A 24314-nucleotide genomic window follows, 5' to 3' on the forward strand; every position below is an offset into this window, starting at 1 on the left:
TCATCGCTGGATTATTGTGTAACCTTCGTCAGTGTTTCCTGTATTCAGCAGCTTTCTTCAAGTTTCTCTTTGAAGTGCTATTCTGATACCTGATATCTGATCTCCTCTTTTCATGCCCGACTCTGCATGCCCCACCCGAGGACCTGCTACTGATCTGTTGTGAGTGTGGTGTGTTGGTGCGGTGTGAGCGCGAAAAGGAATCCCTGGGAGGAGAAGTCCTGTGTCTGAATTAACCGTGTGTGTTTTCCCCTCACTGCCCTCGTGACCCCTGGAGACCCCAAATCCCTTTCCTTCACCTGTACATAGTGGCACTCGGTGTGAAGAAAATAAACTGCCTTGATATTGCCTTTTGCGGTATTTTAAATGCAACTGTCTCAAAAATAATGTGACCTGTGTTCTTATATCAACTGTTCAAGAAAATTGTGCTTTGTGTGTGTGAAATTCTGGTGTCTGTGTGCTGCAGCCTTACAATTTACATAAAATTTGAAAACTTTTGTTTAGACTCAATTTTTCAATATGTAGAGTAAAGGTCACATGAAACAGCAGGAGGCAACAGTCTTCTACAGTCTGACACTGAAATATCACCTGGTGTTTGTGTCCATCCAGATCCAGGTCTCTGGAAAGTACCAACGCACACGTTCCTTTTGTTGCTCTCCATGTAAATCCCCAAAAAACGTTATCTCCCCTGCTGTTTAAAAAAAAGTGTATCAGTCACATTAACATTACAGATCCACAATGATTAAAATGTTTGATACTGTTTAACACTTACGGGAGTCGTGCATTATTTGATATGTTGCCAAACTGGCATCAGTGAAAACCACAAGATCACATGACTACAAAAAAACAGAACTATCATTACATATTATTAATTTTTAAATAAAGTGAAGACTGTCCATCTTCCCTCAGTGAAAAAGAGGAAAACCAAACCAAAACTCTATGTTATTAGTTATAAGTAATTACAGAAATATTACACATGTCAAAATATTAGAATTATGGCTTTAGTGTAGGTATAAGTGAGTTAAAAGCTCAGGCACCGACTGCTCTGAACACTCAGGGTCACAGTTGTTTCTACTCTTGGATCTGTCTGATATTATATCTGTAAATATGAGCATCTAGGGCACACAATGACCACGGAAGGCCCTCCCATGTCAGAGCCCGTTATAAGATAAGTAAGGATTATTTTGTGATTCAAACAATGCTTCTTGAGTCAAAGAATAGCTGAAAATGAGCAGAGTTGGTCCTTTTTAATCACTAAATAAACAGATGCGATGTCTCTCTGTGGAGGCTAACCTTGAAAACAGAGTGTGGATCCCCCATTTTTGGCGTTTCATTGTTGCCGTCAGCCATGGAATTGCCAAATTCCTTCATCTGCTTCATCACCTGAAAATATCAACAGCAATATAAGAGCTGCTACTGTTACACCCCATAAAACCGAACAAAGCAAACTGGGACAGAAAAAAGCTCTTATTGTTTAAAACCAGCTAACATGTCTAATAAAAAAGTTCAGCCTTGTTAAACTGATACTTGGGTGGGGTAGCAGGTTTGTTTTCCCAGGTGAACATGAAAGGGATTATATACCAGGAAGCATATGATTATAAAAGGCAGAGAACATTTAGCTGGAAAACAATAAACTACAGAGGACCCCAAGGAGATATGGAAACTTCTAGTATTCACAGGTTACACTGTTGTAAACAATAAAGCATGTTATGTGATCAACAACAGTCAGTACGAATGAAAAACAGATGAGTCAAGGCTCCAAGTTTGATCTCTCAAATTAAGGATCAGATTGAAGTCAGCAAGCTGCCTCACATGCTGATGTTTAATTATTAACATTTTAAGAAACCAATAATTGTTTTCGTTTGAGAAGCTGAATTACATTTATACAAACTATCCTATCATGTACAAGGAAAATATCTCATCTTTTTCACATCTCTTAACTCTTAAAACATTTTTCATAGGATTCAATGCAGTCTTCTGAACAATACTCAGTAAACCCTGATTGCCTCCATACGAATTAGGAGGATAAGGAACAGCCAACGTGCTGATTATCAAATGTCAATGAGTTGCCATCAGTTCATCAGTCATCAATTGTGAGCACCTCTGTAAAAGAAGGCATTTTAGCAGCGTGCTGGGTATGTGTCAACACAATGCCAAAGTTATCCCAGGAGTGCACATCCCAGTAAATTCCTTCCAAGGTCAGACTGTGCAATGCTCACAGAAACTGCAAGATATCCAAGAGCTACATCTGAGACTCTGCAAGCATCGATTAGCAAGTTAAATGCAAAAGTTCATGACAGCGCACTTAGAAAAATACAGTGGCTTGCAAAAGTATTTTCACATTTTGTCACATTACAGCCACAATCATGAATCAGTTTTATTGGAATTCCATTCCGTGCCATACTCCTTCCATTTTTGAATGATCGCTTGAACAGTGCTCCGTGGGATGTTCAAGGCTTGGGAAATCTTTTTGCAGCCTAAGCCTGCTTTAAATTTCTTAGTAACTTTATCCCTGACCTGTCTGCTGTGTTCTTTGGACTTCATGGTGTTGTTGCTCCCAATATTCTCTTAGACAATCTCTGAGGCCGTCACAGAGCAGCTGTATTTGTACTGACATTAGATTACACACAGGTGCACTCTGTTTAGTCATTAGCACTCAACAGGCAATGTCTATGTGCAACTGACTGCACTCAGACCAAAGGGGGTTGAATAATTATGCACACCCCACTTTTCAGTTATTTATTTGTAAAAAATGTTTGGAATCATGTATGATTTTCGTTCCACTTCTCACTTGTACACCACTTTGTATTGGTCTTTTACGTGGAATCCCAAAATTGATTCATGTTTGTGGCTGTAATGTGACAAAATGTGGGAAAGTTCAAGGGGGTCAAATACTTTTACAAGCCACTGAATGGGCTGTTTGGAAGAGCTGCCAGGATAAATCGTTTTCTCTTTAAATAGAAAATGCCAGTACAGCTTGGGTTTGCAAAGGTGCATCTGAACAAACCACAAGACTTCAATGTCCTTTGGATAGATGAGACCCAAGTGGAGATTTTTTGGTCAAAATACAAAGCACATTTGGGGAAAACCAAACGCAGAATATAAGCACAAACAACTCATAAAAACTGTCAGCACAGTGGTGGAGGGTTAATGGTTTGGACTTGTTTTGTAATCACAGGACCAGGCGCTTGTGACCTGAACTTCTCCATATGCTAACCAATTCTAGAGTCAAATTTCAGGCCATCAGTCTGACAGCTAAAGTTTGGCACAAACTGGGTCACAAAACAGGAGAATGGTCCCAAGCAAAGCAGCAACAACTGAATGGCTGAAAAAGAAAAGAATCAATGTGTTGCAATGGGCCAATTAACATCCAGACCTCAACCTAATTGAAATGCTGTGGTGGGACATTAAGAGAGCTGTGCATAAATGAATACCTGCAAAATTTCAATTAAATGAGGCAACATTGTAAAGTAGAACTGAATCAAGCTATTTAATCGTGAGATAAATGTAGTTTTACTGTCAAAATTTTTATTTTCACATGAATGTATACATACAGTTCTTATCTTAACATTTTACATACCGTCTCCGTGGTGATGTCATTGTCTGATCCCGCCCACTGCGTCGCCTTGTCAACCACCAGGATCCCGACTACTGAGTTGGGCTCCAGTACACTCACATTCAGGGTCACATTCTCAGCTGGCTTCTTTACAGCACTGCTCCAACTAAGCGACACCTGCCAATCACAGGTTGATTAGTCACAAATTTGCAAAAGTACCATTTTACTCGTTATTTCCTGTTATATATGTCCTGCTCTAATGGTGGATGTTCATATTAAACATGGACAAAACTTTTAAACCATAATGTAAAAATAAGTCATCTCTGTGAGCAAAAATGTGAGATTTCAAAATTCAGAAGTTTGTTTTTTTGTTTGCTTCTTTTTCAACTCTTTGATGTGTATGAAATCAGTGAAAAATAATGTGCCAAATGTGGTCATCTTAGGCACAAACGTCCTACCTGCTAATTAGACAAAGTCAGCCTGAAAAGCTAAAATAAAGACCAGTTTAAGAAAAATAAAGATTATTTAGAACTTTAATAAAGTCAGGGAATAAGTCAGTTAGGATAGTTAGGAGTTACATATAAAGGTCCAGTCAGACCATCTTTTAACATAATATATTCACAATAGTATAATAAAGAAATATTATTCCTGGTCACAGTCACAGGTTGTTCAGAGATATACACTAGCATTATGGCACAGGGCAGTAGAAGATATAAACCTCATTGGGATAAGAAATGGACTCCAGAGCAAGAAGACACCAGCCCCATGTCATTGTGGGGCGATCGTGACTCAAGAGCTGGGAGTTCGCCTTGTAATCGGAAGGCTCCCAGTTCGAGCCCCGGCTTGGACAGTCTCGGTCGTTGTGTCCTTGGGCAAGACACTTCACCCGATGCCTAATGGTGGTGGACAGAGGGGCCGGTGGCGCCAGTGTCCGGCAGCCTCGCCTCTGTCAGTGCGCCCCAGGGTGGCTATGGCTACAATGTAGCTTGCCATCACCAGTGTGTGAATGGGTGGATGACTGGTTGTGTAAAGGGCTTTGGGGTCCTTAGGGACTAGTAAAGCGCTATACAAATGCAGGCCATTTACCATGTTACCTTTGCAGGTTGTAGTCTTTTAATGAGCTTTTAGGCTTTTTCACAAAATACAATATTTTGCTTGTTTTTCTAATTGCTAGAAAGTCAAAGAAGGACACCAGGCAGAGGGCAACACTTACACAACTTTCATCCAATTATTCTTTTCTTTTTCTTTTTTCTTTTTTTTTTAAACTAAGACCAGACATTGAGAAAAGATGACGGTTACTCACTGCTGAAATGTTTGCTGGGAAGTTATTATCATGTGTTAAAAAATTTTGAATTTTATTACCTTATCATCTTTATTCAACTGTGATAATTGCTTATGTTTAGCGTTATTTGAATTTCGCAGTAATGCCTGTACATAGCGTGTCAACATTTCTTTAACTGGAACAAAGTGACCACATGAGGAAGTTGCTCAAGTTTAGACAACACCCACATGTATTGTTTTAACCCACTACAAGATCGTTAATCAACTTGTTCCTCTTTGTCTTGCAAGGCTGCATCCTGTGCAGCCTCGTATGCAATCACCAGATAAGAAGTTGTTTTTTCCTTAACTTGTACTCCACCCATGAGTAAGACAGTATATAATAAAGTGTGAGCAGATGCCCGGCGCGCATTCCTGCACGACTCTGTAGTTGACAGATCGTGCTCAGGAATCGCCCATGTACATGAATTAACTCTGGGCCCGTGATTCTTTGCTTCCTGAGATTTCTCCTAACATCATGTAACTTGGATTGTTTTTTCTTCACCGTTTTTTCCGACTTCACAACCTCATATTCACACAATTCAAGAGACAAATTAGATTATTTTTAAAGAAAGAAAATGATGAAAAATGAAAAATCACCTGGTTTTGTAAAAACTGCCTGATTGGCAGCTGGATTGCATCATTGATGACCTCTCCGCTGGGGTGCACACAGTAAACGATGATGCAGGCCAGAGGAGCCCAGGAGACTTCTGGGACCAGAGTCAGATCAGGAGAGCCTTTTCCAGCAGAAATCACCTGACCTCTTGACTTCACCTTTACACACAAGATACAGAGGGAAGGTCTTATAAGAGGCTGGAAGCATACATTCTTCTTTCTTTGCTTACAGCAATAAACTGAATAATTAAAACTTCTTGTCACCACTACTGGAAAACAAACAACTTTCGACAGTTGGAAATGTGCTTTATTTAAATATTCATCAAATTAACTACAAATTAGACAAAATGTAATAATATTTTATGCTTTTTTCATACCAGGTAGTGAACCTCATTCAGTGGAAAATTACTTTCAATGTGCAGCAGAAAGGGCAAACCAACCTGAAAGAAGGTCAAATGGTGACGTCACATAAGAGTATAAATGTTCTACAACCACAGTCAGTAATTGGCTGTAAATGTGTCTTTTGAAGGTGTACACTGGAAAAGTCATTCTAGAAGTCTCACCATCTTCACACAAGCAGTCACTTGGGAGCATTGTACAGCGCTTTGAAGGCCCCGAAAAGCGCTATATAAAATGCAATCCATTATTATTCTTATTATTATTAACTAACTTAAGGTCATTTTAATTAGTTCCTTGTGTTCTTCAGCTTTACCTCTGGAGGTGTGAAGGGTTTCTGAATCTGCAGGTAGCTCTCACTGGGGGATGTGTAGCTTCGCTGTATATATAGATTGCTATGGCTGTCCTCAAAAGAAGCCTGAGAAGAAAAAGAGATACTAAAGATTTTAAATGTAATTTGAAATCATGATCATGCTTTTGGGTTTAATTTCTGTTTTAGTTAACACTGTAAATATTTTTCATATAAATTTATTTATCTATTCAAGTGTAATTTCTTTTGTACGTGATTTTCTTGTCAGGTGTGGATTTTTCACAGTACATTACTTTATTCTTGCCTGTAGCCATTAGCACTCTCCACCTAGCAACTACAGAATAAAATAAGCCTTTAGCTTTTGTAGAAATGTTTAGCTGATTTAGAGTTTAGAAATGTGTTAACATAGAATCTAGAATTATTGTAGAGACATTGACACTGCCCTCAATGTAATAAAGGCCTGATGGTGTCCTGAATTTAGGAGCAGAGTATAGGAGACCCTCCCCAGTTGAACTGTGAAAGTAAAACAGAGAGGAGTTAATCCTGAGAGGAAATTCCCCAGAGAATGTTTGGGTGGGGGTCTCAACATTTGACCTGGATAACTGTGGTCTGGAAGGGAAATGGGTTTTTATGACCTCTAGGGAGTCACCTACACCCACAGTGTTTTAACTGTCACGCACACTCACTTACGCGCACACACATACATACAGGTATGCGTACACAGTCACACACGAGCACTCACATAGACACAGACACAGAGTTTGCAGCACACCGTAGGGGGGTTTTATGATGGGGACACCTCTATAAAGCTGGCTGTAACTAACAAAGGGGTGAAGATTTTGCAGAGGGACACACCGGCCTCGTCTTCACTTCTAGAAGTGCATGCTTAAATGAAGATGAATAAAGATGAATAAAAGTTTTGTGAAAATAACTACTGAGTTCCGGTGCCGTCTCTGGAAGTTTCGACGAATAAAAGAACAGGGGTAAAACTGATTTCGCAACACTTTTTAGGTACAATATGTGAGTTGTAAAATCCTGCTGTTAAATAAAAATACATTTAAGCAAATAAATGATAATATCACAAAAAAAAAACCTACACAAGATAAACAATATTAAACAAACATGTTGTGCTTTTTCTCGTTAGATATTAAATATGATAAAATCATTTTTCATTATACAGTTACCTTTAAAATGTTGTTTTGTGTTATGAACATAGTTAATGCCAAATAAATCTTTAAAAATCACATAATTCAGTTGATATTCAGAATTATCATAACACCATGATACAATAAAGACATATATTCCAAATTTTTCGTAAGTTATACTTAGCCTATTTTCTAAATTAAACCTAAAATTGAAATTAAATTAGCTTTCAGTTGGCCCCTGAATTGGTAAACACATAATTTTGTCCCTCCTCTATGCAGGTGAGACACCAATTTATATTTCAGCGTAGTTCAATATGTCCTAAGACTTTAACGCATTTTGCCATTTCTTTCGATATACAGTGGGGCAAAAAAGTATTTAGTCAGCCACCGATTGTGCAAGTTCCCCCACTTAAAATGATGACAGAGGTCAGTAATTTGCACCAGAGGTACACTTCAACTGTGAGAGACAGAATGTGAAAAAAAAATCCATGAATTCACATGGTAGGATTTGTAAAGAATTTATTCGTAAATCAGGGTGGAAAATAAGTATTTGGTCAATAACAAAAATACAACTCAATACTTTGTAACATAACTTTTGTTGGCAATAACAGAGGTCAAACGTTTACTATAGGTCTTTACCAGGTTTGCACACACAGTAGCTGGTATTTTGGCCCATTCCTCCATGCAGATCTTCTCAAGAGCAGTGATGTTTTGGGGCTGTCGCCGAGCAACACAGACTTTCAACTCCCGCCACAGATTTTCTATGGGGTTGAGGTCTGGAGACTGGCTAGGCCACTCCAGGACTTTCAAATGCTTCTTACGGAGCCACTCCTTTGTTGCCCGGGTGGTGTGTTTTGGATCATTGTCATGTTGGAAGACCCAGCCTCGTTTCATCTTCAAAGTTCTCACTGATGGAAGGAGGTTTTGGCTCAAAATCTCACGATACTTGGCCCCATTCATTCTGTCCTTAACACGGATCAGTCGTCCTGTCCCCTTGGCAGAAAAACAGCCCCATAGCATGAAGTTTCCACCCCCATGCTTCACAGTAGGTATGGTGTTCTTGGGATGCAACTCAGTATTCTTCTTCCTCCAAACACAACGAGTTGAGTTTATACCAAAAAGTTCTACTTTGGTTTCATCTGACCACATGACATTCTCCCAATCCTCTGCTGTATCATCCATGTGCTCTCTGGCAAACTTCAGACGGGCCTGGACATGCACTGGCTTCAGCAGCGGAACACGTCTGGCACTGCGGGATTTGATTCCCTGCCGTTGTAGTGTGTTACTGATGGTGACCTTTGTTACTTTGGTCCCAGCTCTCTGCAGGTCATTCACCAGGTCCCCCCATGTGGTTCTGGGATCTTTGCTCACCATTCTCATGATCATTTTGACCCCACGGGATGAGATCTTGCGTGGAGCCCCAGATCGAGGGAGATTATCAGTGGTCTTGTATGTCTTCCATTTTCTGATGATTGCTCCCACAGTTGATTTTTTCACACCAAGCTGCTTGCCTATTGTAGATTCACTCTTCCCAGTCTGGTGCAGGTCTACAATTCTTTTCCTGTGGTGTACACAGTTGAAGTGTACCTCTGGTGCAAATTACTGACCTCTGTCATCATTTTAAGTGGGGGAACTTGCACAATCGGTGGCTGACTAAATACTTTTTTGCCCCACTGTAAATACATAATATTGAAAAAATATCAGCAGATGTCAATGATCTGTCTACAGAGTATATTTGTTCAATTTAATGTTGACCAGTACATTTGAAATCATATGTTTAGCAGTGCAGTGACTCATTTGTTAATTAAAATTTAAATATTAAATAAATTAATTAAATTAAGAAATAAGCTGTGTCTGAAAGGAAAGGCTAAACAGATAAAGTAAAGCAATAATAATTTTCAAGATTTCTTAACAGAACTAAATGCCTTGTTACTTAATCCCACATCCAGACATTTTAAAGTCAAATTTTGAAATAATCTGTTTTATAATATTTAGTCAATGAGGGTATTATTGTATAACTTACATCAATACTGAGAATGTCTGTTTCACTCATGATTTCAATGCTGAAAGGTATGAGTCCATCTGCAGGGACAGGAAACTTCATTTCTGAAGTTCCTGAACTGTTTGATGTTTTAAGCTCCGTGTCTGTCACCATGGCTCCGATCCAACCCCAAAATCTTTGCTTTTGCTGAATTACTGAAACTTCAACAAAGCTTTGGCGATCCTCCAGTGACAGTGGCTGATTGTTGTATGTAGATATTTTCAGCTACAAAATTAGAAAAAAAAATAGCATATTTTTTTACATTAACACTGGAATATCTGTTATCTGTACAGCTCAGACTCTGCATTTCACTTAAATGCTGCCTTCTTACCCTGGCACTGAAGGTTAAAGAGGGCCTCAATAATTTGTGATATTCTTCAAAGGAGACTTTATATCTGGTTTTTGACAAACTTACTGTTGCCGTACTGTTATATGTAATGCCTGAAAAATGAGACATAGTCACAGGAGTCAGCACCACAAACAAGAACAAAAGCTGGTTAGATTCCAAACAATAATGTACACTATCTCCCTGACTTTGTAATTAAAAAATAAACTATAGCAGTTTAAAGTCCCACAGTAGAGAGCAAATGCAATGCATCTGAAAAAAAAAAACTCACAGCGCTTCACTTGTTTCCCATTTTGTCATGTTATAGCCTTATTATAAAATAGATTAAATTAAAGTGAAAGAAGTTTGCTTAAAATTCTGGCAAATTTATCGTATGTCGTGATATTCAAAACGTGCAATGGTCCCATTAACACTATGCATAACTTAGCTGTGTGTGTATGTCAGGCCAACCAAGCCACAAAGTCCTAGAGATTGTCTGTAGACCTCTAAAATTGTAAAGAGGCACAATCTGGGGTAGGGTACAGAAAAAAAGTATTGAAGGTCCGAATGAGCAGACCAACCCCCCCATCCAACTTAATGGTGCTTGTGAGGTTCTGTAAAGAAGAATGGGAGAAACTGCCCAAAAATAGGTGAGCCAAGCATGTGGCACCATAGCCAAAAAGACTCAATGCGCTTCAACAAAGTATTGAGCAAAGGCTATAAATACTTATGTACATGTGATATTTTTGTCTTTATTTTTAATAAATTTTGCAGAAGTTTTCAAGCAAATGTTTTTACTTTATCATTACGAGATATTCTGTGTAGAATTTGGGGGAGAAAAATGATGTTTTAATTTCCAATTTGGTAATTAGGTTGAAATTGTCATCATCATTAAATATTTTACATTCCAACTAATTTCTGGAAAACTCTGCACACCTGAGTTAATGTCAAGAGCATGAAGGGGAAAAAAAACTTTGTAGAGAAATATATAATATAGCCTCCACACACTGTCCCTCTTTGCTCCATACCTGACGAAGGTCACACAGACCGAATGTTGTAACTGAATACATATAATGGTAAGTGAGACAGTGTGCAGAGGTTACCGTATAGTATATATTTCTCTAGAATATCTCAGCTAATAAAATGAGAATTTAATGTTAACTGTCCTGTATCTTGCCAATAATTAAACATCAAAATAGTAGGAGAAGTAGGAGATAGTCCACTGTTTTTATCTGAATTACACCTCAAGGTTTCAGAAGATTTGATTTTTCACTGTAATTTTGTCTCTGTTTTGTTATGATTGTGTTTTCTTCAGAACTCATTCAAAATAAGAATATGGATTAAATAATGTAATACACACTAATTTTCACAAAAATATGAGCTTGGACACTGCCTGGAATAAAACTCTACGCCTGGAAATGCTGAAACTCAGAAGTTAGAAGTACTTAAAACAATATATGAAATACATGCATACATAACATAACAAAAAGTAAAGAAATAAGATGTAAATTGTCACTTCTGATCTATACAACCAATCTTTTGGTATTTCAAGTTAACATTTATAAATAAAATCTGAATTACCTGTGAGGTATTCAGTCACATGAGCCACAACTGTTACGTCCTCAGCGTTTCCCTCGTAGTACATCATTTGGAAATAATCAGGAGCATCAAATGTGAAGCTTTCAGTACCATCAATCTGATGAAAAGGAACACTGTTAATGTGTTAAATCTATGATGGTTAAGTTTAAATAAACTGTATATTCTCAAATGTTGTAATCAGGACAGGAGTTCTTCAGTCAAAAATGATTTAATCAATATAAAAAGAAGGTAATTAGTAATCTTAAGCGTTGATATATTACATATATCATTCATGTTGTATTATTAGTTTACGAGACAGTATAAATTTATGTTTATACTACATTTAGAGATATTTTTTACTGTGCAGAAAACTTAATATTTAGAAAAAATGTAATTAAAAATGCTTTCAGTCTGTAATTTTATTTTAATAGTTTAAATAAAGGAAATAAACAAATTCAGATAGTGGGAGAGCCTATAATGATAACTGTACAGCTGAATATTAAAGGAATAATTACACACTGATTCCACTGACATACAAACCTCTCTGTCCTCATAGTAAAACTCGACAGTATCGTAAAAGTGATAAATGAATGTCATATTCAGGTGTCCCTGAACAGGCTTCCCATAAGTGTACCTGTGGATGGAAAGATCATAAATAATCCTGAGGAGCAACTTCGTTCACACACAAACTGGATCAAAGCCAAGTCTCACTTTGCTGTGACGGAGCCCTCCAGATGATCCTCACGGTAAATGACATCCGGAGCATCGATCAAAACCTCAAACTTTGGCAGCACTGCAACCAAAAGACACACACACGTTGGATATTCATATCTTGTGGGGACATCTAATTGACATAATGCTTTCCCGAGCTGCTTACCCTAATGAAATATGAATGCCTAACCATAACCCAATTGTAACCCTGTTACTAAAACCTCATTTTGAGTCTCAAAAATGCCTTCAAACTTGTGGGGACCAGGAGTTTGGTCCCCATAAGGACTGTTGGTCCCCACAAGTATAGTAAACTTCCTATTTTTGGTCCCCACAAGGATATGAATACACACTCACACACACACACACACAGAATTAATATGTTTTTATTCTTCAAAAGGAGGAAGTTGTACATGTAATGCTGGATAGAGGAAACATCCATACCATATTGAGCCACAGTGAAGTACTTCATACTTGAAATGTCCTGCAACACACAGAGGATCTTTATAACATCACCTCTCTTTGTTCTTTTTATAAGGAAAATCTATTCCTTCATTCTTTCACTCAGTCTTTAGACTCAGACTTTAACTGGTGTGTATAAATGTTACAGCCACATGGAGGCGCCAGAAGTCCCCTTCACATTCACAGCACGAGTTGTGAGTTACCAAAACTTAAGATAGTTGTTTATATGAAAGGGACTCTTGCCTGTGCTGCTATTTATCCATTCAATTGTTCCGATGGAATCTGCCCTGTTACGGAGTTATCCACTGCAGAGAGGTCCGATTACTCTCGTCATTAATCGCGCAAGATCAAATACATTTAAAAAAACGCAGCAGTGATTTCTCTGACCAGAAACCATGCACAAATATCAAATAAAAATATCCAAGAACCAAAAAATATTTACATTTTGTACTTTTGCTTATCTCCAAAACAAAGGGTTAGGGCAGGGGTCTGCAACCTTTAACACCCAAAGAGCCACTTGGACCCGGTTTCCACGCAAAATAAAACACTGGGAGCCACAAATACTTTTCTAAATCTAAAATGAAGATAACACTGTATATATTGTTTTTTTTTTACCTTTATGCTTTGTGTGAACAACTAAAGTAAGTAAGTAAAGTTTATTTATTAAGCGCTTTTCACAGACAGGCAGTCACAAAGCGCTGTACACAAATATTAAAATAAACAATACAATCAATAGACATTATACAAAATGTAAAAGATCAAATGTAAATAATGTAAAGAATATAAAATACGTAGATCAACAAAAGGCTTGTTTGAACAGAAAAGTTTTTAACTGCTTTTTAAAAGAATCCACAGAGCAACTAAGGTGTGTTGCTTATGAACTCCATGAAGTGCTACAGAGAAAATTACATTTTATTTATGTAATTAACACATTTTGAACTCTTAAAGAAATATAACCAAAGGAAAGACACCCAGCTGAACTAAAATGATCCAGCAAACAAAAACTGTTGTGAGCCGCCACCCTTATATCGCCTTTAGGCTTTTGGAGCCTTGACCTGACTTTTAAAAAATAACTGGGAAAAAAAGCACTATGCTGCTAATAAATGAAAAATAGATATTTGCAAAATTCTGCCTAAATATGTATTTTACCTGGTTAATGTGTGTGGTGGGGCGTGGTCTGCAGCGCCGCTGCAGGGGAGGCGGACGCACCTGAGCTGCACCCGCAATCACGCCTCGCTGCCTTAAAGTCTGTGCTCTCTCTGCTGTTGTGTTGTCGGGCTGTGAGCTGCAAAGCTACAGCCGGCTGTATGCGTACAGCAACCGTGTGTGAAAAGTGGTCAGTAAAGAGATGCTGAAAAGCATGTTCATGGAAACATCGTCGGGTCTGCCGTGATATGTTTACAATAAGACTTATGCTCCTGAACCTCTGCGCACAGCGTCTGCAAATCGGGGCTTTCATCTTTACGCAGGACTGTAAGCTGTCATCTGTGACGCGAGCGGTGTTTGTTTTTAACAAAGTTCACGGTGGAGAACAGCTGCCGACATAATGTGGATCCGAAGATCCATAATTGGCCTACCTGGGGTCGAAAGTCTCGATAAATGCATGGCGTTTCGGCGGGTATACCGGCTTCCGCGAGTGTGACGCTTATTTTGAGCAATGAAAAAATAATAAAATATAATTTTATTTTTATATTTCAAAATCACAATAATCTTCCAATTTAGAACTACAAGTTAAAAAATAACTAAACACAAATAAAATACACTTCAGCTAAATATTTCTAATTTATTTTCCCAAACCACCCAGAGCCGCAGTATAAGGGCAAAAGAGCCCTTATACTCCAGAGCCGCATGCCGCATGCGGCTCCAGAGCCGCAGGTTGCCGACCCCTGGGTTAGGGTCACCAGTGATGAGAAGGTTAGTATAAATCAAAACTACAAGTAAATCAGGTATGAGCAACACTGACATACTCTTTGAAGCAAAGATGAATAAGTTAAAGGAAATGATTCCATATTTTTTTTAAATGTCTTAATATATCTTGTTAGAGCCTCATATTTTAATGCAAACCTGGAGATGTGGAGGTGAGACATTTTTCATACTGTGCATTAATTATAGGTTTTCTGTCAAACAGATCAGTGCCACTGACCGCATGAATGTCTTTGCACAAAAGATCTGACTTTGGCAGAAGCAATCAGTGGTCAGGTGGATTAGACTGAATTATCAGAGGCCTGTCCAGCTTAATTACCCTGCAGAGGTTCACCTGCTAAAGGACTTACTTTGACTGTAGCGATGATGGTCCACTGACCCAGAGGAGGGTTTTCAGACAGCTGAAACTCTTTGGACACAATGCCAAGGACGCTGTCTGCAGCCAGCCACTGCCTGAGCAGGTTTCCCCTCGGATCCTGGACCAGGAAAAAACGTGCTGATCAGACGATTTTCAGAACTTCAGTTTGTGCTTTGAAAAACATCCAGCAAGTTTAGAGGCAAGTGACTGATTTAGCCACCAGTGCTGACGAATGCTAGTGAATGCTAGTGAAAGCTAGTGCAAAGAAGAAAGTTCATGGCTGGAAATTAATTAATTAAAATGATGCTGATATGAATATGAAGTATGTGTAACAGAATTAACTCATCATCCAATCAACCAGACACAGAAGTTGTCCAAGTAAAACTCCCCTGAGATCTTTTAAAAATAGTCTTTGATCTTGCCCTCTTGTCCTCTCTTTCTTCTTTGCTTTTGGTACAATAACCTCATTCTTACCCTGATGATGATGTCCACGGGGCTGATGAAGGGCTTCCCATCAGAGTGAATGGAAACAACTCTGATCTTCACCGTCTGCCCAGGTAAGTACATTACTTTGTCTGTTTGAAGGAAGGTGGCGATATCTTCGAGATCCAAGTGGAGCTTTGTGGAGCTGGAGAAAACCTGGACTTTTCCTCTGTGACCTTTGACCTCCAGTATGTAGGCCTCCCAGTGATTGGGCTCGCTGTCACTAATCTGCAAGAATTCAACATGGAAGGAAATTCATCAACACTTAAATGACAAACAGTCACATTATCATCTTAACAAATTTAATCTGGCATACAGAAAAAGCAGGTTTTAAAAACGCTCCAAGTTTAAAGTTAAAAGTTTCTCGGGTGTAATCTGAACCGTGGAGGACTGAGAGCTCGCCTGTGGTCCAGATGAGAGAATTAGCCAAAATCTGCTCAACATCCATTTGAATTTTACCTGATGGTATCTGTTTGTGCTCTAAAGAATCAGAGTTACGCCTCTCCCCACCGACCTGCTCTCAAAACAGAAAACTGGTCTTTGTTCTGGGCTCTGGACTTTTACCAGGAAGTTGCTTTTAGGGGCCACAAGGGGGCATAAAAAACCCACAATTTCAGCTATGTTTTTAAAGCTGAACTGTAAAATATCCTGTTTTCAAAAAGTAGTCCAAAGTGTTATTGTTTATTTTCTAATGAATGTGTGTCATATTTAAAAAGAAATAAGGCAGGTATTAGCATAGTGGGACATAGTAAACAAGTACAGTAAGTGCAAACAAAAAATAAAACTGACTTGAATTGTAGAAAGCTCAGACTGACTTTACAAAGACTGAGCTTTATATTTGTTACAGAGGAATTTCTTACTTACAGGCGGCAAAGTCAGCAGTGTGGTTGAACCTTTAGAAAGAGAATTTCACAGTGAGGTTAGAGCTATAATTAATTAATTAAATGTAAATTAATTGTTAGTGGCAGATACTTACCCCCTTCAACTTTAACAGATTTTGAGGCCATTGTTAGGTTTCCACGAACAATGTGAGCAGATACAGTGACCGGTGAAGGGATCAGGATGGTGACTGATATAGATGTTGGGATTCCATGTTGGAGGGCTTTGGGAGCGAGGAGCAGGTAGGAGGGCTGAGGGTGGGGGCTGAGGAAAAAAACCCATAATGAATAAATATATTTATTTACACCCCCCAAAAAAAACATCATTAAGAATAACAAGTTGGTGTAGAAAACCTAAAAGGGCGAATGGAAACAGAAACCTTCCCCACTGTGAACATTATTATTTTATTGGAACTAATTTATTATAAAAATATGTACTTACATTAGTTTAAATCTATATCTTTTAATCAACTTGTGCAAAAATGACTGTAAGGCAATAAAACATGTTTGTAAAAATAATGAACAATCAGCTTAGATTCAATGAATTTTTAACACCACTCCTGCAGTTTTGAACTGACTTTTTATTTCCTAAAATGTAGGAAAATGTATTTAAAAACTGTAGATACACAGATGAGCAGAAGAAGAAAAACACTCATGAAGAAGCAGTTTAAACTGTCCAGGTGAGTCCTGTATTTCAGCCTGTGTGCTTACCTGTTTGTGGTTTTCTGGGCGGCGGTGAGAACGATGAGGCTGAAAATGCCCCACACCTGGAGACGCTCCATTTGTATCAATGAAATTCACTCCAGAGAGCTTATCTCAGTACTGAAAGCAGGTAATATCAGTTTTTGCCTTCATACCTGCAGACAGTAACCACACCCACCTCCTACTTCTCATCATCATCATCTGATATTACCTGAAGAATTGAACCAGGATCAGTTTACCTGAATCCCACTGGGAGGCTTTTATTTCTTGTGCTCTGATTCAGGTCATAATGACAGTAGAAACACATAAACAGGCAAATATTTACAGCAACAGTAGTACAGCATACCTCTCCTGTATATATATTTTTGTATCACCAGACATCTAGTATCAGAACAGAGTCAAGCCAAGACCAATGATTGGACAATTAGTTCACTTCACTACAGTTGTACCTGGAGCAAGGATTGTCGTCTCCTCTCCAGAAAAAACTGGCAGAACTGATCATCAGGTTTTACATTCTGGGAACCAGACCTGTAAGTGATCACAAAGTTAAAGCAGGTGAAGAAGAGAGCCCACCTGGTGTGTCTAGTGTTCAGTCATTTGGTGGCTTTGAGTTGAGCAAGGTTTATGTTTTTTGTTTCTGACCAAATTATTAATGGGTCCTCGGCTCCCTCAAGCCAGCGTTTCTGCTCTTTGAGCTCCAGTTTTGCAGCCAACAGTTCCCAGTCACTGTTGTCAGTGTTGCATTTAGCTGGGGGGCCACATGAGAAGCAGGCAAAAGGATACATTTGCTCTCCTTTGTACTGAGATTAACTTGTGCAAATTTTAACCACGTGAAAAAAATTACTCATAACCATCTCACAGACATAACATTATGTACAGCTACTTTCATTATCATTTTTTTACTCTTTTTCTCCAATTGATCCGCGTTAATTTCAGTAATAACTTCTTACAGTAATAAGTCCACCACAACCATTAATTAATCTTTCAATCTTAAATATGATCAACCTCTCTCTAATATTTGGCTATGTACCACAGGCCTTCAAGCTAGCAGTAGTTAAACCGTTACTTAAACAGTCATCACTTGATCCAGAACTCTTAGGTAATTATAAGACAATCTACAAACTTCCTTTTTGTTTAAAAATTCTTGATGGTCATTTATTATCTTACTAATAAAAACAACTCAGTCATTTTAAATTCTTGGATGTAACCTTAAAGCAGGGTTTAAAGCATAAACCTGATGTTGTCACACACATAAAGCAATTAATCGCACTCTTATTAATTTAACACTGATATGAGATCAGTACTCGGTATCAGCAGATATCTTAAGCCAGAATATCTGTCAGAACTGGAAAAAGTTGCATTGAAGCAGTTTGTTGAGTCTCAGCTGATGGCTGTGCAGCACTTTGATCTGCTTTTTAAATGAGAAATACAAATGATCTGACTTGGCTTATTTCTCAATTACTGATCAGAATAAATAAATAAGGAATACAATGGTGTGAAAAAGTGTTTGCCCCGTGCAAAAACAAACACTTTATCCTGAAAAAGAAGGAAATTTGAGCAACAGACAGAACTGGAGAAGACTCTTGAATAAGAGGTGAAATGTTTTCACAAAAACTGGACAATTGTCACAAAAAACTGTTTTTCCTAGGAAAAGGTCTAATGTTTTGCTTACCATCAAACTCGAATGATTCACTGATCCTTGGCACAAATTCCAATTGTAATGGGAATCAGACACAGTGACTGAATTCCCACCAATAAGGGAACAAGTGGAGGCTTCTACACAAAGATCCTTTCTTACTGAACTGCAGCTCTCACACTTTACGTTTTTGACACGACCATGTGGTCTTGCAGGGCTGCCGTGGTCCTTATGAGGATAGTACAAGAGCTCACATTCATTATAACTACAAGCCTCACTTAGTGAAAGTCAGTGTTCATGACTCCACCATAACATGACCATAAAATGGCCTGCATGGCAGAGCTTCAAGATAAAAACCACTGCCACCATTTTTGTGTGACACACACTGTAAGGAGAAAAACCTCAGGAAAGCAAAGAATCACGGGCCCAGAGTTAATTCATGTACATGGATGATTCCTGTGCATGATCTGTCAACTACAGAGTCAGTGCAGGAATGCGCGCCGAGCATCTGCTCAAACTTTATTATATACTGTCTTACTCACGTAACACTCATGGATGGAGTACAAGTTAGGAAAAAACAACTTCTTATCTGGTGATTGCATACGGAGGCTGCACAGGATGCAGCCTTGCAAGACAAGGAGGAACAAGTTGATTAACGATCCTGTAGTGGGTTAAAACAATACATGTGGGTGTTGTCTAAACTTGAGCAACTTCTTCATGTGGTCACTTTGTTCCAGTTAAAGAAATGCTGACACGCTATGTACAGGCATTACTGTGAAATTCAAATAAGCTAAACATAAACAATTATAAAGGTAAAATCTTTTAACATTCCCTCCTGTTTTTAGCAGATTTGAATTGTACAGCAAAACACATATCATTTATCAGAACATACTTCTTACAACATGTATTTTCAGTTAGTTCGTCATAGAATGCATTTGCTGGTTTTTATGGGCAACTTAGACACTTGTATCAGAGTCTACATCATAGTCATCACTATCATCATTGTCATAGTTAACGTCGTCTTCTGGCCTTTATTAATCTTCATGGATGCGTTCAAGAACAGCCCAAATCGATATTCTAATGTCTCTATTCTTAAAGCATGTTTTCCAGTTCCTACCCATGGGAAAAGGGCGTGGAGAGCTTTCTGTCCTGTGATAGGAATACTTATGACTCTTCTACTGCAGAAAAAACCCCTCTGTGGAAAGGGTGCTGGGTCCAGTTATCTTACTGCTGTTATGATCCCAGCAGTCTTCAGAGTGTCATCGTATGCATAGTACAGTGACACGGCATTAGGTGATGTTCATAGGAAACTGCTGTCATCACCACCATAGCTTCTGGTTCCTGTGCTTTTCACAGAATCATGATGTCATCCTCGGACTCCCCCTGTGCTGTCGATGGAGCTTGGCACGCTCCCCTCATCCTTCAGGTGCCCGTCTGTTGTCCAAAATCTCCTCTGTTGGCCTCTGGAAATCCCCCTTGGCACAGCTCTCATTCCAACGCAGCTTCGTGGTCCTTGCTGCGGCTCCAAAGTCTAATCTCATGATGGGCCCCAACCAGCTTGACCTTTGACCTCAACCACTGCCTGGGCTGTCAGCTATGCCTGGAATGGTTCTTGCTTCTCACCGGGCCTCTGAAGATTTCTCAGGAGATGACTGCTGCACCTGTATTTCCTTGCTAGGAGGAAAAACTTCTATTTGGAGAGCATGTCAACAATCATCAAACCACATTCTTTAGTTCAGTGAACTTCACTTATAGGCCATCAAAGCCTCATCTGAATATGGATGCACCACTTGCATAGGTTTAATACCCGTTGAATGAACTGTTAATCACACAAATCGCTGCAAAAATCATATAAAACATAGTTTAATGTTAATTCATTGTTTCATGTTAATCCTGGACCCCTCCTCTTGACGCATGGACACTCCCATGAGTCAACTCATCAAAACCAGATTCCTGTCTTAAAGAAAAAGGTTAGCTAGATCATGTCCCAGGCAACATCAGGGCATCTCCTCCTCTGGAGCAGCACCACTCCGGACCTATAATCCTGCAATAAAAGATGTTAGTGTGTTTTGCTTATTAAGTTTGCTTAAAAACTGGCTCCGCCAGGAGCCTGCATACACACCATCATGGCCTGAAAAACAAGATCTGGAAGTGAAATCAAACTTCACACTTATAAACAATTATGTCATAAGAGTGATAAAGCATTCAACATCAGCAAGACAAGTATCATGTGCAGGTTTTTTCAAATCAGTAGACTACAATTATTTCCATAATTTGCCTCAGACATGGATCATCCCATGTACTCAGTCAACATTAATGTAATCGCTGACTTCCCTTAAGCAAAGTCACTCAACTCATCAATCAGTATGAGCTCAATGGTGGTCAGCTAATGAGCCCCATATTAAATTATTCCATAAACACTGCATCTCTTATTTGTTTTTCTCATGTCACTTGTCCGCTTCTGCTGAATTCTCTACATGTACTCTTAGAAAAACAAACATTAGCAATACACATTGACCACGCAGGTCGACAGGTTCCAGAGGTGCCATAAAAGACCATAAAGTTAGCCATCCATAGCTGTGGAAAGAAGTGACACTAGTTTTCAACACAGGAAACACAGTATAACAGCATCACCAACTCATAACCTATAAACACAGTTTCTTCACACATAAACCCAGAAATCCTGTAATAGAAAAACATTAACTAGTTGTCCTGGTATAAATCACATGATCAAGTCACATGAAGAACTGTAATGCTGTAGAAAAGAAATGTAAATGTTAGCGCTGCGCAGGTGTATACACTCTTTCTCACAGTAATCTCTGTGAGCAACACAAACCCATGAATAACACACCCCTGGTAGATTCACAAACACAGAAAGTGGCATTTAAAAGTTAAATCGGTATGCAACCTCGGATGTTGCTGTCATCTTTCTGCTCCTGTAAAAAGAAACACGTAAATTCATCCACCCATTTGGCCTGTCTAGGTGGAGGTTAACTTTGAGTCGTGGTCAAGTCTTGTCAGCTTTTACCAGTCAGTCAGTTTGTTTTTATTTCCATTTATTCATTCATTCATTCATCCATTCTTTCTTTGCTGATAGTGGAAACTATCGCCGCATTTGATTTCCACCCTCAGCAAAATGACGTCATTTCAAAAGAAAAAAAAAGAAGAATTTTAGCTCGGATTACCTCGCTGAATCCTTTTTGGGCAGGGACTCTCATTTTCTAATTATCCCAAATAAGTGGCTTTCTCCTGAGCCCATTTTAATGTGGAGAAACTCACTTGTAACAATTTTCTTGACGACGTATCGTATAGCGCTTCTAATCGTGCAGATCTGCTCAAACAGAGATTATCGAACAAAACCTTCAGTGCACTGTGAAAGTATCAAAATAAAAAGGCCTTGTTACGTCATGACACAAGCTCCTCATCTCAGGAGGGTAAATCATACCATTAGCATGGTTTATCATACCATCATACTAATTGGCAGGCTCAACTTCACAACAAAAGAAAAATCATCAGCTAGATTCACTCCAAACTAACCATCAGCTGCACAACACACAACATAAGCCTAATATGTTATTAGCTATGAGTTTAATCCCCAGGTCTGTGCTTCTCACTCATTTAGGCCACACACACACATTTTATTCAGTTTTCCTTTTTTCCCGTCATCATAAAACACGTGACATGTTGTCATGCACTTCACAAAAGAAGTTTGTTCTGACGTATTCAGAGTTGTGTATCCAGGTACAGGATTCACTGGCACATCAAAACAGGAAACTCAGTGTTTTAGAGTCTCCACTCTAACAAACTCCAACACATCTCATTCACTCGTGCTAGAATTCAGTCACCTTTCATTAATCTAAGAACGATCAACTAATTTGCATATCAGCTATTAACCCACTAAGATGACAGGACAACAGAAATGCATATTCAAAATTTTATCACAAAAATAGAATTTCCCTCATACAGTAAATTACTTGTGCTGCATCAATCAAGCAGAAAACATCTCCCAATTTACTATATTAACAACTAAATTTATTGTCTGATCACTGGTTGGTCAAACCAGAATCTTTTTTTCCACAAAAGTTAAACTGTTGTCCTGCAACCTAGAGAGTCAATTTTTTCATTGGATAAATTCAGCATTTGATAACAAGTGTCTGTTAAATTCACACTATTTTAACACTGATGAGAGATAACAAGCTAATTTTCATTGCATGGGTGTTTGTGTTATTAGGCAGGTTTAATGCATGTCTGTGGAGCTGCATATCCAGCAGCATATCCTGCCTTTCCTACACATTTCTCTGCTATTAATTAATCATTTTGTAACTAATGTGCTATGAGTCCATTGATCTTTGCATCACACTAAGTGACTTGGACAAGATGATAAACAGACTCACATGCTTAAGATGTTGTCTAATCTTCATGAGTTCTCTTGTGTTTGGAAGTGTTAGTAGGGTTAATGCATGTTCTGCTTGTGTGTGTGTGTGTGTGATTTTGTATGTTTCTTTTTGCAGTGTTTCAGACTCCTTCACGATTTTCCCACTTAAGCAGTCAGTTTTGTTTTTCCCAGGTTTGCTAACCCAAATTTTAATTTCCCACTTTAAACACCAGCATTCTCACTTACTCTCACTGTTGTCCTCTCCCACTTCAACAGTCCAATAGCAGGCAGTTCCCTTTCAGCTTTGTCCTGTGTTTCACTGTCTCTTCTTGCCATTTTCTCCAAAGGTGGCAAATGTCAAACTCCAACAGTCTCCTCAGTTCTCCTCAAACGTTCTTTTCACATGCACAGTGAATTTGCAGCTTGTTGGGAACACAGTGCCATTCATCCAATCAGGCAGGATGATGGGTTTGCTTTTCTTCTCTGATGCTGTTTGTCCACACTGCTGCTGCTTGCTGGGACTCTTTGCCCAGGACTTTGCTGCTGTCTCTTTATCTGCCATGTTATTGCTCTTTGGAGCTGCATTCCTTGTCTTCAGGGAGGAGTGAGAGCTCGCTTGTGAGTTTAAGAGACACATGGTGCTGTAAATAAGTTAGCCAGAAACCTGGCCTGAATGTTTCCAATGATGTTAAACTATAACTTTCTTCCGACCGCTGCATGTGGAAAATTGATTCAGGTCTGCTTGTCACATGAAAGTGACAAACTAAGACATGTTCATTATTATTATCACTGCTTAACCAACACACACAACTCTCTCTCTCTGTTTTTGTGAACTGTCCTTTCTTAAAAGCAGAAAATGAGATTGTAGTTGTTCTTGGCTGATAAACACAAAACCTTTTTCCTATGATTATTTTTCATCTACAATGTAAATTTTGTCTCTTTTTTACAATTTTTTTTTCAATAGCTGGTGACTTGCAGAATCACCGCTCTCACAATCAGAGGCAATTACTTTTACACAGCGCACAAAAACACTGTGACGTCAGACACATTAACACTCACTTTTTTCATCTGCGTAAATAAATCATTTGGCCAATGGCATGTGCTATCGTGATCCATAAATATGATCACAAGTTTATTTAACTATTTTTCAACCCACCAAAACAAATAAACAAAAACATGATGCTGATGCTATGAACACTCTACACATATGAGTCAAGATGCAGGAAGACTGCTCACGGAAACTGTGAAACATTCCAGTTATTACAGTTATCACAGTTCTATTTCCCTCTCTTTGAAGAGTTCTCAGCCAGCTCCTGATCTGATAATGTGTAGCTTGCTCATCAGCTCAGAAAAGACCACAACGCAACCTCACACAGTGGTTGCGTGCTTTGCCCCACAGTGGCAAAGACTTGCACTTTCATATTCAATTCAGCTTCTCCGTCATGTAGTTTTCAGCTGTTTCATACAGGGTTCAGCATATTAGTTGTTTTCATAGGTGTGCGCTATATC

The 24314-nt window shown here is 38.8% G+C and overlaps 1 protein-coding gene across 1 annotated transcript in view; it reads right to left on the reverse strand.

The window, feature by feature from the left end:
• cd109 (CD109 molecule) overlaps positions 1–19315 on the reverse strand; it is a 58386-nt gene extending 39071 nt beyond the window's left edge. The window contains exons 1-18 of the mRNA XM_085132633.1: positions 16804–19315; positions 16191–16357; positions 16079–16107; positions 15206–15442; positions 14724–14849; positions 12433–12472; positions 11992–12073; positions 11821–11914; positions 11284–11398; positions 9709–9818; positions 9360–9602; positions 6198–6299; positions 5863–5925; positions 5471–5644; positions 3578–3730; positions 1291–1380; positions 770–833; positions 586–688 (exon numbers count right to left, since the gene is read on the reverse strand). Coding sequence (XP_084988759.1) covers positions 586–688; positions 770–833; positions 1291–1380; positions 3578–3730; positions 5471–5644; positions 5863–5925; positions 6198–6299; positions 9360–9602; positions 9709–9818; positions 11284–11398; positions 11821–11914; positions 11992–12073; positions 12433–12472; positions 14724–14849; positions 15206–15442; positions 16079–16107; positions 16191–16357; positions 16804–16874 — 2063 coding nt within the window. The 5' untranslated portion in view covers positions 16875–19315. The remainder of the gene's footprint in view (positions 1–585; positions 689–769; positions 834–1290; positions 1381–3577; positions 3731–5470; positions 5645–5862; positions 5926–6197; positions 6300–9359; positions 9603–9708; positions 9819–11283; positions 11399–11820; positions 11915–11991; positions 12074–12432; positions 12473–14723; positions 14850–15205; positions 15443–16078; positions 16108–16190; positions 16358–16803) is intronic.
• Positions 19316–24314: the final 4999 nt, after the last annotated feature.

Source organism: Neolamprologus multifasciatus, chromosome 15 (genome assembly GCF_963576455.1).
Source record: "Neolamprologus multifasciatus chromosome 15, fNeoMul1.2, whole genome shotgun sequence".
NCBI lineage: Eukaryota > Metazoa > Chordata > Actinopteri > Cichliformes > Cichlidae > Neolamprologus > Neolamprologus multifasciatus.